Source organism: Aquarana catesbeiana, linkage group LG10 (genome assembly GCF_042186555.1).
Source record: "Aquarana catesbeiana isolate 2022-GZ linkage group LG10, ASM4218655v1, whole genome shotgun sequence".
NCBI classification, from domain to species: Eukaryota; Metazoa; Chordata; class Amphibia; order Anura; family Ranidae; genus Aquarana; species Aquarana catesbeiana.
Window position 1 is genome coordinate 58,596,992 of NC_133333.1, and position 17,683 is coordinate 58,614,674.

Consider the following 17,683-nt stretch of genomic DNA (forward strand, 5'->3'; position numbering starts at 1 on the left):
AGGTGGTGTCGGTCTTTCATTTAAATCAGGAAATTGTTTTGCCTTCTTTTTTCTCTCAGCCTCGTTCGGCGGAGTAGAGACGACCGGGCAGTCAGAGTTTGTCTAGATCTGCAGAGATCCGAGGATCGGATTCCTTTTATGTTTTACCAGAAGGACCCAAGAAGAGGCAGGCAGCTTCCAAAACTTGTCAATTGAGTCCCCCAGTTGGTCACTCAGGCCTATGGTCTGAAACATAAGGCTCCTCCCTTCAGGGTGAGAGCTCATTCTACCAGGGGTGTAGGAGCCTCCTGGGCTTTTCGCCATCAGGTTTCTGCGGCTCAGATTTGTGAGGCTGCTACCTGGTCTTCAGTGCATACGTTCGAAAGATTTTATCAGGTAGATGTTGGAGCAGTTGAAGATTCAGCTTTTGGCCATAGTGTACTACAGGCTGCCGTTTTAAAGTCTGATGGCTATTTTTTGTTGGGGAGGGTGTCTCCCTCCCCTTAAGGCTATTGCTCTGGGACATCCCAGTAAGTAATGAATATTAACCTAACGCTGTGTCCCGTGATGTATGATAAATAAAATAGGATTTTTTCATTACTTACCTGTAAAATCCTTCTTTTGACTACATCAAGGGACAAAGAGGTCCCTCCCCTCTTTTTTAAGGATTCAGTGCTTGCTACAAAACGAAAGTAATTCCTGTATGGGAGGGGTTATATAGGGGTGGACTTCCTGTCTAAGACTTTGTCTACCAGTGTCCATTTACCTAGATATGGCATATAACACAGTAGTAATGAATAAATGCCTAGCTCTGTGTCCCGTTATGTATTCAAAGAAAAGGACTTTACGGGGTAAGTATGAAGAAAATATCCTATTTTTCCTTCCACTTGACTTAAAATCCCAATAAAAAAATAATGAAAATTTCAAGGGGTATAAATACTTTTTCAAGGTACTGTATATGTTCCTTTTTTTTAATCCCCCCAAAAAGTAAAACTCCTGCAGCTAAAATGTATGTGTTTTTTTAAGAGACTGCACTGCAATATAGATGCTATACAGGCAGGTCAAGCTTGTATGCTAACTTTTTATCTCTTATTAACAGGTTGAGGAAAGGCTAAAACTGTTTAGAAAAGCAGCAGATAAGCATCAGTTGCTGTACAGAAATGCAATGACTGGAGCTGGAATTGATCGACATTTGTTTTGTATGTATGTAGTATCCAAATACCTCGGGGTGGATTCACCTTTTTTGAAAGAGGTAAAACATGATGTGTGCTTTGTTGAAAAAATTACACTGTTACTATTAGTTTAACTGCTAATGCTTCATTTAAATTTGCTTTCTTAGGTGCTGTCTGAACCCTGGCGCCTCTCCACCAGCCAGACTCCTATCCAGCAAGTGGAACTCTTTGATTTAGTAAACCATCCAGAATATGTTTCATGTGGAGGTGGATTTGGCCCCGTAAGTAAATATAGTGCAGTCTTTCACATTTGTGATAACTCGTACACCAAACTTTAAAGCTAATTTCCTAGCTTTTTTTTTAGGACATTTACCTTTTCTAAAAGAAAGTGCTTGTTGGAATGACCTCATCATGTTTTTACTAGTCCACTATTTTTTTCTTTCTATTGGAGATATCTTAGTTTTGGTTTGTAACTGAGTTTAAATATCTAGGTGAATGATGTGATGTAGCTATTGTTGGAATCGCCTCTCTTCCAACTGACTGGGTTAGAGAGTCCGCCAAAAATATTTTAGTTTTTGCTAAATGATGGGTGGCTATACCACTTAACATGTTCTTATTTTACATGGGGACAATTTTCTTGGAATGTCTGTGCTTGAGTTTCTGAGAGGAATTTACTAAGACTGGAGTAGCCAGAATCTGGTGCAGCCATGAATGGCAATCAATCAGCCTCCAGCTGTCATCTTCAAAGCGTAACTGAACAAGTTGAAATTAAAACAGACCCACACTGCATCTGAGCACCACAAACCAAAAACGCTACTTAATTCATTTTTAATATTCAAAGCAAACACACACATTCATCCATATCTTTATGCTTTATTTTGTTGAGAAATCATTTTGAAAAACGCCCCCCTAGCATTTCTAGTAGTGGCCATCTTGCGTAAGGGCAGATGATTCATGTAGCACCTATTGCCACTAAATCCTTCTGCCCTTAGCTTAGCTTAAGCATACAGGCAGGAGAATGGTGCGCTTAATGGAGAAAACGCCTCCTCCCACCCCTGAAGACTTCTGGCATGTATGACATCATTTGTCTAGGCCTGGAAACCAGGAAGTAACTGGGTAAATGTAAAAAAAAAAAGTTTAAAACAAGTAAATATGATATACTTACCTGTCTATTTACTAATGCTAGCAGCATAAGCATTAAAAATAGTTAATGGTGATTGAGATATTGAAGTTCCTTTTTAAAAGCAGATTGGTTAGTGTGTACAGCTGCTCCATATTTCGAATGCTCAAGTTTTAGTACATTCCCCCACCTCAGTCTACACAGCTTCTGTGACCATTATTATTGGGGTTCCCCACTCTCCATGTTGATTTCTTTATTTTTTATTATGGAAAATGCAACAAGAGGTGCTGATTAATGCAGAGGTGAGTGAGGACACCCATAACTCCCAGGTGGACTATCCAAGACAACAAGGCATATAATAGGCCTAGATCTTACTCAGCTCACCAGGGTCCACGTGTAACTAAAATATCACTTTTGGGTGCACTGACCATTTTAGGGAAATGCATAATAAACAATATTTATGGCAGCTGAACAGTTTTACATTTTTCTACATTAAACCTCATTTGCCATGTAGTTGCCCACCACATTAATTTGTTCAAATCTTTTTGCAAGGTTTCCACATCCTGTGGAGAAACTATTGCCCTGCTTAGCTTAGTATTGTCTGCACATACTCAGATTGAGCTGTTTAGCCCATCCAGGTCGTTTATGAATAAATTAAATAGGATTGGTCCCAGTGCAGAACCCGACCATTCAGAGTACTCCCCATTTATCACTACCGTCTGAACTTGCCCCTGTAGCCAGTTTTCAGTTCATGTATTCACCCTTTGGTCCATGCTGACAGACCTTAGTTTGTACAGTAAACGTTTATAGGGAAGTGTATCAAATGCCTTTGCAAAATCCAGATACTCCACGTCTACGGGCCTTCCTTTATCTAGATGGCAGCTCACCTCCTCAGAAGGTTAATAGGTCAGTTTGTCAAGAACATTTCTTCATGAATCCATCCTGATTACTGCTAATGATACCATTTTCATTACTAATATCTTGTATATAGTCCCTTATCATCCCCTCCAAGATCTTGCATACTATTGATGTTAGGCTAACTGGTCTGTAATTCCCAGGGATGTATCTTGACCCTTTTTTAAATATTGGTTCTACATTGGCTTTTCTCCAATCTGCTGGTACCCTTCCAGTCACTAGACTGTTCTTAAAAATTAGGAACAATGGTCTGGCAATTACTTGACTGAGTTTCTTAAGGACCCCCGGGTGCAAGCCATCTGGTCCTGGTGACTTATTAATGTTAAGTGAAGTCTGAAGAGAAGAATAAATCCAGTACCTTCGACCATCTCTCCATTCTTTGTAACCAGATTCCCTTCATGATTCTTTATGGGGCCAATATGATCTGACCTCCCTATCTTACTATTTTTATATACTTTAAGAATTTCTTGGGATTTTTTTTTTTACTCACCTCCGCTATGTGCCTTTCGTGTTCTATTTTAGTCGCCCTGATTGCACCGTTACATTTCTTGTTGCATTCTTTGTAAAGTTGGAATGCTGATGATTCCTCAGCCTTGTATTTTTTGGAGGCCTTCTCCTTTGCTTTTATATGCATTTTTACGTTGGAGTTAAGCCACCCAGGATTTTTATTAGCACTTTTAAATTTATTTCCCATTGGGATGCACTGGCTAATACCCTTATTTAATATGCTCTTAAAGCATACCCATTTTTCCTCCGTGTTCTTTGTTACTAAGATTTTATCCCATTTAGTATCTTCTAGCAAGGATCGTAGTTTAGGGAAGTTTGCTCTTTTAAAATTCAGTGTCTTTGTATTTCCTTTGTGTGAATTATACTGAAACTAATTGACCTGTGATTGCTGTTTCCTAAATTGCCCCGTATTTCTATATCCGTGATCAGGACTGTATTGTTGGTAATCAGTAGGTCTAATAATGCTTTGTTTCTTGTTGGTGCATTTACTATCTGACCCATGAAATTGTCCTGCAAGACATTTAGGAAATGGCAGGCTTTTAGATGAATGCGCTGTTCCTTCCGCCCAGTCTATGTCTGTATAATTAAAATCCCCCATTATAATGACACTTCCCATCCTTGCTGCTAATCCAAACTGTGATAGGAGGTCCATCTCCCCCTCCTCCTTCTGGTTAGGGGACCTGTAGCATACTCCCAGTATTACTTTCCCCTTAGTTTCCTCCCTTTGTAGCTCTACCCATAAGGATTCCACCTCCTCCCTTGCTCCATTAGTGATGTCGTCCCTCACATTCACTTGTACATAATTTGTGATATACAGGCATACCCCTCCCCTTTTTTACCCTCCCTATCCCTGCGATATAGGGAATACCCTTAAATATGTCAGGGATCCTTCCCCAGTTTGCTATCAATTGTTGCAAGATGCCCGAAGGGCTTTTGAGCTGGCGCTTGTGTCAAAGACTCAGAGGGCAGAGGGTTTTTGACACAAGGGACAAAAATGGGAGGCTTCTTGCCTTCTTAGCTAAAGCTATACCCAAACCCATCACTATTTCTAGTGTCTATGATAGCTCAGCCACTCCATGCCTCCCAAGATCGTATTATGGAGGCCTTCCGACAATTTTATTCAGACCTCTATAAATCCCAAGCTCACTATACTCCCCCAGAACTATATGAATATGTAGACTCTATAACTTTCCCTACCTTATCAGATGAACAACTACTATCTCTGGAAGCATCCATTTCCATGGAGGAGATAGATAATGCCCTTAAAAACTTTGCCAAACATAAGTCTCTGGGGCCGGATGGATTTCCCATTGAGTGGTATCTGACGCACCGAGATGTCCTGGTCCCAAGATTGCATAAACTTTATTCCACTATCTTTACACAGAAAAGTCTCCCTCCATCTATGCGAGAGGCCCTAATTAATTTGATTCCTAAGTCCAATAAGGACCCCCCTCTACTGCGAATCCTATAGGCCAATTTCCCTAATTAACACATATCTTAAAATTATATCTAAAATACTAGAAAAGCTACAATTTCTGGGGAAATTGTGTGAAGTGTTCTTGCCTCCACCAGTAGTCTACAAGCATTATCAAGCTTAGCAGATGAAGGTATGACCACATGCATTTGGGGGTCTCAGCATCTTGACTTAGAATGGAGGTGAAGGTGTGCTATGTGTTTGATGATAATCAGTGTTTACATTCACTGTTTCCTAGCAACGCTCATGCCCTGTTTATGCTTCACAACCACTGCTCAATACACAATACACAGGAGCATGATAGCTGTAATAACTGTGCAGTACTTCAAACGGTCGTATTTTAAAAACTATAAATCCTACAGCGAAGATCTTTATATTGTGAGAATCACAAGACCCAGACCTAGATTTTAATGCATAGTATGTCTCTGAAATATGAAAAATGAAGGCACAGTCGCAGTTTAGATATTGCCCTTTAAATTTGGAGGGGGCTAGAGTAGAGTTTCAATGAATGTCAATGGACGGCGTGAGTTACAAACAAATGGTCATATTGTGAAAACTATCAGGACTATGGCTTAGCCGTGGACATGTTTAGTGGCAGCAGGGATAGCTGAACGTTTTGATATAAGATTTGTGTAGGTGGGCTTGAAAATGAGGGAGTGGCGGCAGTTTAGAAATCATGTCCTGATTTTTCAGCTTTGTCACCTCCCACTCTAGTTTTGAACATTTCCCCATTCATTCCTATGGGACCAATTTCGCTGCAAAAATTACGATATTTCGTGAACCATTCGGCAAAACGTTCCACAAAGTAATAGCACACCAATTGGGAACAATCCGCATGTTTCGGTATATTACTTGTCTATGTAGTGTAAAAACTGTGGGAGAAGTTAGGGTGGTAAATTTGGCTATAATAATATATATGTGAGATAACAGTAAGTGGTCTTGCTATGCAGGAACACTTAATTAGCCTCCCGCATAAATTCGGTAATTACTACATTGATAAGCTCAGATCAAACTGGATTTATTCCGGGGAGATCTACATATAGTAATATACGTAGATTGTTTACTAACCTTCAATTTCCTAACACTTTATCGGTCCCCAGAGCGGTTGTATCCCTGACGCCCATAAGGCATTAGATTCTGTTGAATGGCCTTATCTCTTTTATATAATGGAGAAATTTGGGTTTGGAAATAATTGTCTCACCTGGATCCAAATACTGTATGACCAACCTCTAGCCCGCATCAGGATTAATGGTATAATTAATGGTAATAATTAGAACGCATATCACTCTATGCAGATGATATGTTACTTTATCTAATCCCCGGGTTACGAACCCTATGATGCTCCGACTAATTAGTAATTTTGGAACCTTTTCTGGTCTCAGGGTGAATTGGACCAAGTCCAGTGTGTTCCCTATGGATCCCAACATCCCTTTTGATCTTCCCTTAGACTGCCCGTTACAAGTAGCTTCAGAGTTTAAATATTTGGGAGTTACAGTATAATTACCAATTTCCAACTATATTATAAATAACCTCTTACCGTGCATAGCATCCTTTAAAAGCAAAATAACCAGCTGGGCAAACCTACGATTGACACTAATGGGTAGAGTAAACTTATTTAAAATGGTGTTTTTGCCCAAATTTTTATATATTTTGGCAAACAGCCCTGTGTATGTACCTAAGAAAATCTTTCAGGAAATTGATTCTCTATTGTCGTTATTTCTGTGGTTTCATAAGAACCCAAGAATAGCTCTGACTACACTACAATTGCCTACAACTTAGGGTGGCTTAGCTCTGCCAAATTTTAAGACTTTATTATTCTTCACAACTGGTCTACATACGTTGGCTTTTTCCAGTTGGATAATGCTGCTACTGCTGCGGAGGCAGCCTTGCTCTCCTCCTATGAAGCTCTGAATAATTTAATATTTTGGAAATCGGTTAGAGTTGATGAGGGTTCAGAAATATTAAAGGTCTCTCTTAGGATATATGGACAATGTCTCTCTCTGGTTCCAGATGACCCAGTCCCCATATCCGCTAATCATTCTATATGGCAGGGATATGCAATTAGCGGGCCTCCAGCTGTTGCAAAACTACAAGTCCCATCATGCCTCTGCCTCTGGGTGTCATGCTTTTGGCTGTCAGAGTCTTGCTATGTCTCATGGGACTTGTAGTTCTGCAACAGCTGGAGGTCCGCTAATCGCATATCCCTGCTATATGGTTTAACCCCACATTTCCTCACTTCTATGACCTACCTGACGCCTGCCTTTGGGCTACAAAGGGGTTAAAATACATACATCAGTTATATGACCAAGGCCAATTTAAAACTTTTCCAGTACTACAGCGGGAACTAGGGATACCTAACACATGGCATTTTAAATATCTTCAATTGAAACATGCAGCAATGTCCCAATTAGGCCTTGGAGGCGTTTCCTTTCAAAACTCTACCTTGGAAGGGGCACTAATACAACCAGAACACACAGATCTGATCTCCACATATTATAAGACGTTGGGGCAACATAAATCCACTCAATTACAGGCTCTTTAAAACCATTGGATAGCAGACATACCAGATCTCTCGGATGAAAACTGGGAAGAACTTCTTAATACGTATTTTGTTACGGCAATCTCTGCTAGGGACAGAATGATACAATTACGTATCTTCCATAGAATTTATTACACTCCATTGCGGCTCTTCTGTATGCATAAACTAACCAGTCCCATCTGCCATAAATGTCATAAGAACACAGGTGATCTACTTCACATGCTCTGGAGCTGCGAAAATATATGACCGTTTTGGTCACAAGTAACCCACTTTATTGCAACTAACTTTAATTTACCCAATATTTGCAGTCCAAAGTGGGGTATATTGGCAATTTTCGAGGATGTGGAGTTAAGCTCATATCAAAAACAATTCATGCGCTTCTTATTATTTTACGCCAGGAAAACAGTAGTCTTGCAATGGATATACTCCACACCAATCTCCCTCAATCAATGGAAAACCTTGATTAATCAGGTATTACCGACTTACAAACTCACATATGAAGCTAGGGGTGTGCTAGTAAATTCATGAAGATATGGGGAGAATGGACTGAACTTACAGATACATGTGAATTCCCTGAATGATGGGTTGGACTCCTGAAGGATGGACAAGGTGATGTGTCTATTAGGCTATGATGGGGACCAAAATTCCTATTTGCCTGCGATATCTTAATAACACAGCAAGAATTTTTTTGGGGTAAAAATAGATTAAAATACTGTAAATTATTGGATGTATATGGATTATTTTTGGAGAACAAGGATATGGTTTAGTGTCACTTTAAGACTTTCTAGTCTTAGATTAGGGTTTTCCAGTCCAAGAATCGCTTGACTCTCTGCTTTTTAGGGAGCGTAAGGAAGCCAGCAGTGCTGCGGAGTATAGGGGCACAGGGGACCCGGGCAGCAGAGGGAGGCACAGGGTGATTAGGGTGTGCCCAAACACACTTCATACACATGCCTATGACCATGTGTACCTGTTGGAGACATTCCCCTTTCTACTGTTACCCACAGGGTGGATTTTCTTGCAGCCATCATCTTTATGATAAGAGTGTCTTAACTGGGGGGCTTATCCTGCAAGGAACCTTTTCTGGTTTTACATAGGGACCAGGTGATGTTGAGACAAAGTATTTTCTAATTGTTTAGGGTTGTTTCTGTCTTTCACCTCAGCTATGCCATAGTCCCATCCCTCTGCCCAGCCTTGATTCAGCAAAAGGAAATGTCCTGCCATTGTCTGGATGTAATTTGTTTGGTCTGTCTCTCAACTACTTTTTCTTCAGGAAGACTAATTTCCTTGGTATTCTGAATGGACCTCATAAGGGTACACCGGCTTCTTGTTCCACCATCTCCAGGTGTCTTAGGCAGACAATCACTCAAACCTATGGTCTAGTAAATCTGTGGGTGTTTCTTTATTCTTTCAGTATCTGTTTTTTGTTCTACTGAGTAGACCCTAGGCTCATCTGACACCAGCTTCAGGCATTGGGTCCTTCAGGCGGCTCTTTGAGCTGCAGGCAGTCCCCAGTTTTCTGGTATTTTTATTTTTATTTTTTTTGCTTCTGCCTATTAGCATTTGTTGCTATTTTGCCCACCACTCTGTTAAAGCTCTTTTTGATATCCCAACAGTCTAAGAATTACTGTGAATAAAGTTAAAAATAATTTTTTTACATACCTAAAAACCTTTTCTTGGAGTCCATTGAGGGATACAGGAATTCTTAAAATGTTTAGACTAGCGGGGTTTTACTACCACCTGCAGCAGAAATGGACACCGACAACAAAAAAGCTATTGCCTAGCATAGAATAATAAAGCCCATATCTCCGTTTTGTAGCAAAGTAATCCCGAAAGCATGAAATAAAAACGTGAAGGGAACTTAATAGACCCCAGAAAGGATTTTACAGTGGATACAAAAATCCTGTTTTTGGTTACCAATGCCGTACTCCAGTTTAATTGCATCAATGTTTGGCTTATTAATGTTATTCAATGCATCACTAAGTAGTGCAGTCATAGAATGAACATGACATGTTTTTAAAAATTGAAGCAATGCTAGCTCTCATTTTTTTTATCATGATAGGTTTACTTTGGTAGCATTACTTTAGTTGTGACTCTGCATGAATGCTATAAACAAATACCTTCTGCATTACATATGTTTAAAGGAACAATCTTGCTGACCTTTTGTCCGTTTGAAGAAGGTTAATTGCTTTCACATTATACTGTATGTATTTAAGTTGTCCAGAACGTCTCATTAGCTTCCTTTTCTACTTCATTTATCTCTAATAAATGGGTTACAGGAAGCTGTGTTTCCAGCTTTCAGTGTCTGTACTTCTGCTTCCTGTTTTTCAGGTGGCTGACGATGGATATGGGGTCTCCTACATAATAGTTGGTGAAAATCTGATCAACTTCCATGTGTCCTGCAAATTCTCCAGCCATGAGACAGTGAGTGCTCTGAATATTTTCCTATTTATTTTTGATTAATTATTCATGATTTACATGCTACTTTTCAGGAGATATTTCTGCCATCCTGAAGTTAAAAAGGCCTGCAAAAACTCTAGGGCATCATTTACACCAAGAGGTGCGTCTAAGCACGCATGCTTTTTTGTGCCAAAAAAAAAGTGCTGGCATGATTTATAAAATCATGGCTCACCAGAATGCTTGGTACTTTGTGAATGCTGCAAAAAGGCAGCGCGTTTGTGTGGTGCGGGAAGACATTTGATTTAGCACACATTCTGCACCTGGTGTGAACTAGTCCTAGAAGTTCACAGGCTTTCATTAAATATTCACTTTGCTAGATTGAGCAGGGTTTTCCTAAGTCCTCTAGGAAGAAAATTAGACTATTTGCTGTCTTTCTGAACTGTGAAAACTCCCTCTGGTGTCCACATTGAGGAGTAGAGCAGAGACCTGAATATCAATCGGAATATCCAGGGGACTGCATAACCGCACTTAATGGGGTGGGTGTAAGTAGATTGCAGAGTAACTTTTAAAGATAAAGTGATGAATCCATTGCCTGCAGAATATTATTCTTTGGATTAACATTTGTGACTTTGTTTTGTGCCCTCTTAGCTGGAATGATTCCAGCCTGAGGGCTTTTAAATGTAAGCACTGATATTACTCAACTTTCGATTGAAAATACTGTAGCTGCCTTGATGTTGTACAAGGAGTTCAATACTGTCACTGACTTGGAATATACAGTATACCGTGGGGATTTCCCTTTCCTGCAGTGGACCCGCACCGGTCCCGCTCCCTATGTGAATATTGGCCACGCCCCTCCCCTTAGCTCCGGTTTTTGGGTCCTCCCGGCGATGTGCTTCTCCTCAGGCTACTCTGCAGGTGGCTGCCAGGTGATAGATCTGCCTGGCAGTGGCGTCTCCAGCTTTCATATTTAGGGGGGGCACATGTGGGGACAGGGACAAAAGTAGGGGGGCAACTGTAAAATGCAATTTTATATATATATACATCCTGGGGCCCTTTACTACGATCCCACAACGGCCCTTTCACATGTTCTGCAGTGAGCTCCCTTCCTACTGTATTGGGTCCCCCCCAGGGTGGCGTAAAACAAGAGATATATGTCACCAGCATACCAAGAAGATATAAGGGTCCAAAGCAGTGGGAGAACTATCAGGGTTGCAAAGGTTGTCTTGCCACCGGGCCCTGGTGTTCTGCCACTGTGGGGTTCCCCAGCCTCCTCTTGCTGTCCTGCCCCTGCTATTGACAGCGCTGGTCTGGCATCTCTTGGAATTTACAGGTTGGTTCTCCTGTCCTAAGGACGGGAGAAATCAGTCTGTTTTTTCAGTAACTGAGAGTCCTAGTAGAGTCCTGCCTGCAATTCGCTCTTCTCCCTGCCAATGAGGATGCAGGGGAAGGAGCAGATTGGGTGGCCGTGGTTGTGTGTGCGCTCGCATTATGCAGTGTCAGCAAGCAAAGGGAGTCGGGGAATCACCCGCAGGAGCTGACTGGGGACACTCTCCCTCTTAGATATTGCCTTTTTGTATAAATTTTTTTTTTTTAAATTGGTGGGGCACAGCATAATGTTAGGGGGGTCAGGGCCCCCTCTGCCCCCCCCCCTAGGGACGCCATTGCTGCCTGGTGAGTAGTGTGTTCTGCACTGAGCCAGGCTTTGCTTCCCCCCACTCTGATGACTTTCCCTAAGTTTCTCAGCTGCTGCAGAACTTTTTGGAGGGGGTGCAGGTCTGCTGGGTGTTTGAAGTGCAGTGATTGGCAGCTGTTGGGTTCCCAAATACCCTCATCCCTTTCCCCCTCCCTTCCTGCATATACAAACAATAACACCCCTCCCCACCTCTCCACCCTAAACAATAACACCCCTCCCCACCTCTCCATAAACAATAACCCCCTCTCCACCATAAACACCACCCCTCCCTCACCTCTACACCCTAAACAATAACACCTCTCCACCATAAACAATAACACCTCTCCCCAACTCTCCACCAAAAAGAGTTAAACGTACAGTGTTAAAAAAAAATGTAAATACATTTTCTTCATTCATTGACAGACACAGAGCTCTATTATTCAGAACCATAGGGTTATACTGCCCCTCTACAGGAGTAGGACACTAGGCAGAAAAAGACTTGGCTACGCCTATGGGCAGTCATAGGTGCTATATACCCCCCTCTCTGCTTTAGGCCTCCAGTTTTTTTTCTCCCGAGTAAGGACCTAGTATCCTAGTTCTAGTCCTGGGAATTTTTTGTTATTTTCTTTTTTCCTGAATTTTTTTCCGGTGAGATCTACAAACAGCTGCCGGGCTGGGAGACGGGCTGGATACTAAGATCCAGTGGTCTCCCCAGTCTGGCCAGCGAGTACGTGCAGACCACAGCTACGCACTATAGCCCCACTGGACAGGGGCTGGCCTTGCGAGTTAAACATCTCATGAGGTCGCATACGACCGGGTCTCGGCCTGAGTCGCAGCATTACTCATGGCCGACAGGCCTCCCCACTTCGTTGGCGAGGGGATCTGTCTGGGAGCGTTACCCGCAAGCTTCGCTGGATCGGTAAGTGCGGAGCCCCCTCCTCTCCTTCCCTGTACGTGGTGTGGGGCGCGGGTACTCCCTGGGGTTGTCGGTCCCTCCGGGGTTCTCCTCCACCCCCCCTTCCTTCCCGGGTGAGGCCCAGGCTTCTGGCCTAGGTGCTTTTGGGGACACTGCCCCTCCCCTTCCACCCTCAGGGTTGCTACTGGGGGGTATCCTTGGGCCCACCTGCTACAGTGGTTGGGCCTGGGTGGCGGGTGACATCCGTGATTGGGGGACCGCCTGAGGCGGCCTTCCCGCAATTTAGGCCGCGGCTTACCGAGCGGGCGCTTGGTGGGTGGCCCCAGGGCAGATGGCGGAGGCCGTCGCTTTCTGTTTTTGGGTGTCCGCTCTCCGTTCAGCGGCTCGGATTGGTCCAGTCCCCCCGTGGGCCACACACTTGCGGCAGGCGGCTGAAAATTTAGGCCTACCGACCGGGCGCCCCCGGAGGCCGCCGCTTTCCTTTTTTGGTGTCCGCTCTCCGTTCAGCGGCTCAGATTGGCCTGGTCCACCCGGGGGCCGTGCACTTGCGGCCGAAAATTTAGGCCACTGCCTGCTAGGCCTCGTGGCCATCCCTCTGCCAGAGGAGCGGCACTGTGGGGGCCCTGAGGGCGATCTCGTTTTGGGGGTCCTTTACGTGGGCACGGGGTGGGTGCTCCTGGCGCTCCCTGTGAGGAGCCTTAGCCTGGGTCCCCTGTGAGGGGCCTCAGTGGTGCCCCCTGTGGGCAGCATCCGTCGAATCCCCCTGTGAGGGGCCTCGGTCTGTGCTCCCTGTGAGGGGCATCCGGCGCCCCCCTGTGAGGGACCTCGGGCGATGGGGGTCTCAATTGGTGGCCCCCTCCCTAGTTTGGTCTAGGTGCTGCAGTTTTCCTGCTATGCCTCTTGGCTGCAGTTCTCCTGGTTGCTGAGCTCTTTGTTTCAGCAGTGGTGCTTAGACATGTATTGTGGGGGCTACCCTGGATGACATCATTACGTGTCTTGATTTTGTCCGGTTACAAGATGGTTTTCCGGCCTTGTTCCCCAAAAAGTTTTTTTGCTTCCAATGTGTATCTGTTGCTTGACCATTTGTTGTTCTCCTCGTGGGGCTGTGCAAGCCCTGTTGCTTCAGAATGTGATTGTCCCAGTGTCGGGAACAGTTTCAGGGGTTTTATTCAAACCTGTTCACAGTCCAAAAGATGGAGGGCATGACACGTCCAGATCTGCCATGTGTGGGTACAGAATATCAGGATGGAGTCCGTCCACCTGGCGGTGGCACCCCTTCATCATGGGTACTTTCTGGCTTCTATCCACATCACGAATGCTTACTCACGCATTCCATTATGTGCCCGACTCCAGCACTTCCTCTGTTTTGCTGTGGGTGCTGAGCATTATCAGCGCGTGGTGTTGCCTTTTTGGTCTTGCCACCACTCCTCAGCTGTTGGCCCTGGATCTGGTGTGGTTACATCAGTGGGGGTTTGAGGTCCTGAGCTGCCAGGACGATCTTCTGTGAGTCCTCGACTACCCCGAGGGGCAACGTAGATCCTATACAGATTTTAACAGATTCATTTGGCTTCTATACTATCTGAAGTCTGCTTTGGACCCTTCCAAAACATTTGGATTATCTGAGCCTGACCCGGGCTTCAGCACCAGCCAGAGTGTTTCTTCCTCTGGACAAACTCCAGAAGTTGCATGCTGCATTTTTCATTTACTGTTATCCGGCAGGTGGGCCTCCCTACGGACCTGCATATGGGTGTTGGGTCTTATGATGTCTACCTTTTTTGAGACGAGTCCATTTGCACAGTTCCATACAATCTCCCTTCAGGGGATCCTGGCATAATGGGACAATTGCCCGAGGTCTCTGGATAATCAGATTCGGCTGAGCCAGGAAACCAGAGGTTCCCTGTCTGGTGGCTGTGCTCTATGGTTCTTCGGCGGGGTAAATCCTTTCTCCCCTTGTATTAAACAGGGTGACCACCAATGCTAGTCTGTCCAGGAGGGGGAGATGTCCTGGGACTGAGCTTTTGCTCAGAGTCGTGGGACACTAGTGGAATCCGGCCTACCGAGCAATATCCTGGAACTTCCGAGTGATCAGACTATGTCTGGATCATGGATGGATCGACTTCGGGGGCTCCCGGTACAGATCCAGTCGGACAATGCAACGGTGGTGACTTATGTCAATCACCAGGGCAGGCCAAATAGGGTGTTGGCAGCTCTGGCAGTTGCCAGTATCCTCCAGTGGGCAGAACATCTCGTTCCGGCCCCCTCCAACATACAAATTCCAGGAGTGGAATATTGACAGTCGGATGCCTCAGTCACCTAGGGTTGGACCAAGGGGTGGGCCCTTCACCGGGCCGTGTTTCATCAGATATGTCTCCGATGGGGCACTCCTGAGGTAGATCTGTTTGCGTCCTGGCTCAACAGGATGGTACCAAGGTTTCTGGCAAGGTCACAGGATCCTCTGGTGGGCACATCAATCACTCTGGTGGCTCATGAGGCCGGTAACATTTGCTCTACGCCTTTCCTCCTCTCCAGCTTCTGCTGTGGCTTTTGGTTCAGGATCACGGCCGCGGGGATTCTGGTCATTCTATTGGCTCCAGGTGGGTCCCGTCGGTCTGGGTACACCGACTGTGTGCGCCTGGTCGCCGCCGTTCCTTGGCGACTGCCTCTCAGGGAGGATCTAATGTCCCTAGGCCCGCTCTTCCATCCTGCTTTTAGAGTCGCTGGTTTTAACGGCCTGGCTGTGATGAGCCAGGTGCTGCAGTTCCGACGCTGCTGATGGCTAGGGAGTCTACCTCCTAGGAGGTTCTACCTCCGGATGTGGAAAGCGCATATATCCCGGTGTGAGTCACCAGGCATTCATCCTCATTCTTTCTCTGTGGCTCTGTTTCCAACCTCCCTTAACGAAGGGGTTGAGCAGGAATGGGCCTCGAGTACTATCAAGGGCCAGGTGTTAGCCTGAGTGGTCTTCAGCGTCCCCTGGTCTCACACTCCCTGGTGCGTACCTTTTTATTCACGGGGTTCGACATCTGTTTTCAACGGTGCAGTCTCTTCTACCGCCGTGGGATCTGAACTTGGTGATTTTGGTTCTCCAGAAGCCTCTCTCTCCAAATGTTCTGGAGATTCCACTGCTTACTCTGTCTCGGAAGGTGGCCTCTTGGTGGCTATCACCTCTGCTCGCAGGGTGTCGGAAATGGTGGCGTTATCTTGTCATACACCTTGCCCAGGGTTACGCTAGGTTAAGGTGGTTCTTCGCCCTTTTCCCCATTTTCGCCCCATCGTTCCTTCCTCAGATTTCCTTTTGAATTAGAACCTTGTGTTGCCTTCCTTGTGTCCTTGGTCAAAAAATTCTAAGGAATTTGCCTTATCTGCCCTGGATGTGGTTTGGGGGATTCGGGTGTATTTGGCAGCCACTGAGTCTTTTTGGAAGTCAGACTCATTGTGATCATGGACGGGCCAAGAAAGGGGCTGTCTGCTTCTTCTGCGACCATTTCTGGATGGATCAAACAGATGATGACTCTGGCCTATTCTGTCGGATCGCGTTATTATTATTATACAGGATTATTATAGCGCCAACAGTTTACACAGCGCTTTACAACATTAGGGAGGACAGTACAAGTACAATACAGGCGGAATCAGAGGGCCCTGCCCGTTAGAGCTTACAATCTAGGAGGGAGGGTCAAGTTATACAAAAGGGTAATAGCTGTGGGGGATGAGCTAATGGAGAAAATAGTGCAATTGTTAGATGGAGGCAGGATAGGCTTCTCTGAAGAGGAAAGTTTTCAGGGATCGCCTAAAAGTGGATTAATTTGGAGACAGTCTGACAGATTGGGGTAGAGAATTCCAGAGGATGGGCGAGGCTCGGGAGAAGTCCTGGAGGCAGATATGGGAGGAGGTGATGAGGAAGCTAGAGAGCAGGAGGTCCTGGGAGGAACGGAGAGGGCGATTAGGTTGGTATTTTGAGACTAGACTAGTGATGTAGCTGGGGGCAAAGTTGTGGATGGCTTTGTAACTTATTGTTAGTATTTTGAATTTAATTCGTTGGGCGAGTGGCAGCCAGTGGAGGGATTGGCAGAGAGGGGTAGCAGACACTGAGTGGTTTGTAAGGTGGATGAGTCTGGCAGCAGCATTCATGTTGGACTGAAGGGGGGGATAGTCTATTTAAAGGTAAGCCAATGAGAAGGGAGTTGCAGTAGTCGAGGCGAGAGATAACCAGGGAGTGAATCAGGAGCTTTGTGGTTTCACTGGTTAGAAAAGGATGTAGTTTAGAGATGTTGCGGAGGTTGAGGCGGCAAGCTTTGGAAAGTGATTGGATGTGGGGCCGAAAGGAGAGTTCAGAATCCAGGATAACACCTAGCACCCTGACATGTGAGGAGGGGTGGATGGTTGTGCCATTGCTCTTGACAGAGAAGTCAGGGGAAGAGGCACATGGGGGAGGAAATATTATAAGCTCGGTTTTGGCCAAGTTGAGTTTGAGGAAGTGGTGTAACATCCATACAGATATGTCGGTTAGTAAGTTAGTGATGCGTGAGGAGACTGATGGAGTGAGTTGAGGGGTGGAGAGATAGATTTGTGTGTCGTCAGCGTAGAAATGATATTGAAAGCCGTGAGAGGCTATCAGCTGACCCAGGGAAGAGGTGTAGATTGAAAATAAGAGGTCCAAGAACAGAACCTTGGACCCCGACAGAGAAGGGAAGAGGAGTGGAGGAAGTAGAATTGTAAGTGACACTGAAGGTGCGTTGGGATAGGTAGGATGAGAGCCACTGAAGAGCACAGTCACGGAGACTGAGGGAGTAAGTTTTTTTGCGGAGGAGGGGGTGGTCAACCGTGTCAAAGGCAGCTGAAAGATCCAGAAGTAGGAGTACAGAATAGTGTTCGTTGGTTTTTGCAGTTAGTAGGTCATTTGTGAGTTTTAAAAGAGCAGTTTCTGTGGAGTGTTGAGGGCGAAATACAGATTGAAGGGGATCAAGAAGGTTGTTTTTAATGAGGTGGTCACTC

General features: G+C 44.9%; 1 protein-coding gene across 3 annotated transcripts in view; it reads left to right on the forward strand.

Moving 5' to 3' along the window:
- LOC141110711 (carnitine O-palmitoyltransferase 1, liver isoform-like) overlaps positions 1-17,683 on the forward strand; it is a 196,610-nt gene that overhangs the window by 168,852 nt on the left and 10,075 nt on the right. For all 3 annotated transcript variants that reach the window (XM_073602241.1, XM_073602239.1, XM_073602242.1), the window contains exons 16-18: positions 1,079-1,231; positions 1,319-1,432; positions 10,035-10,127. In XM_073602241.1, coding sequence (XP_073458342.1) covers positions 1,079-1,231; positions 1,319-1,432; positions 10,035-10,127 — 360 coding nt within the window. The remainder of the gene's footprint in view (positions 1-1,078; positions 1,232-1,318; positions 1,433-10,034; positions 10,128-17,683) is intronic.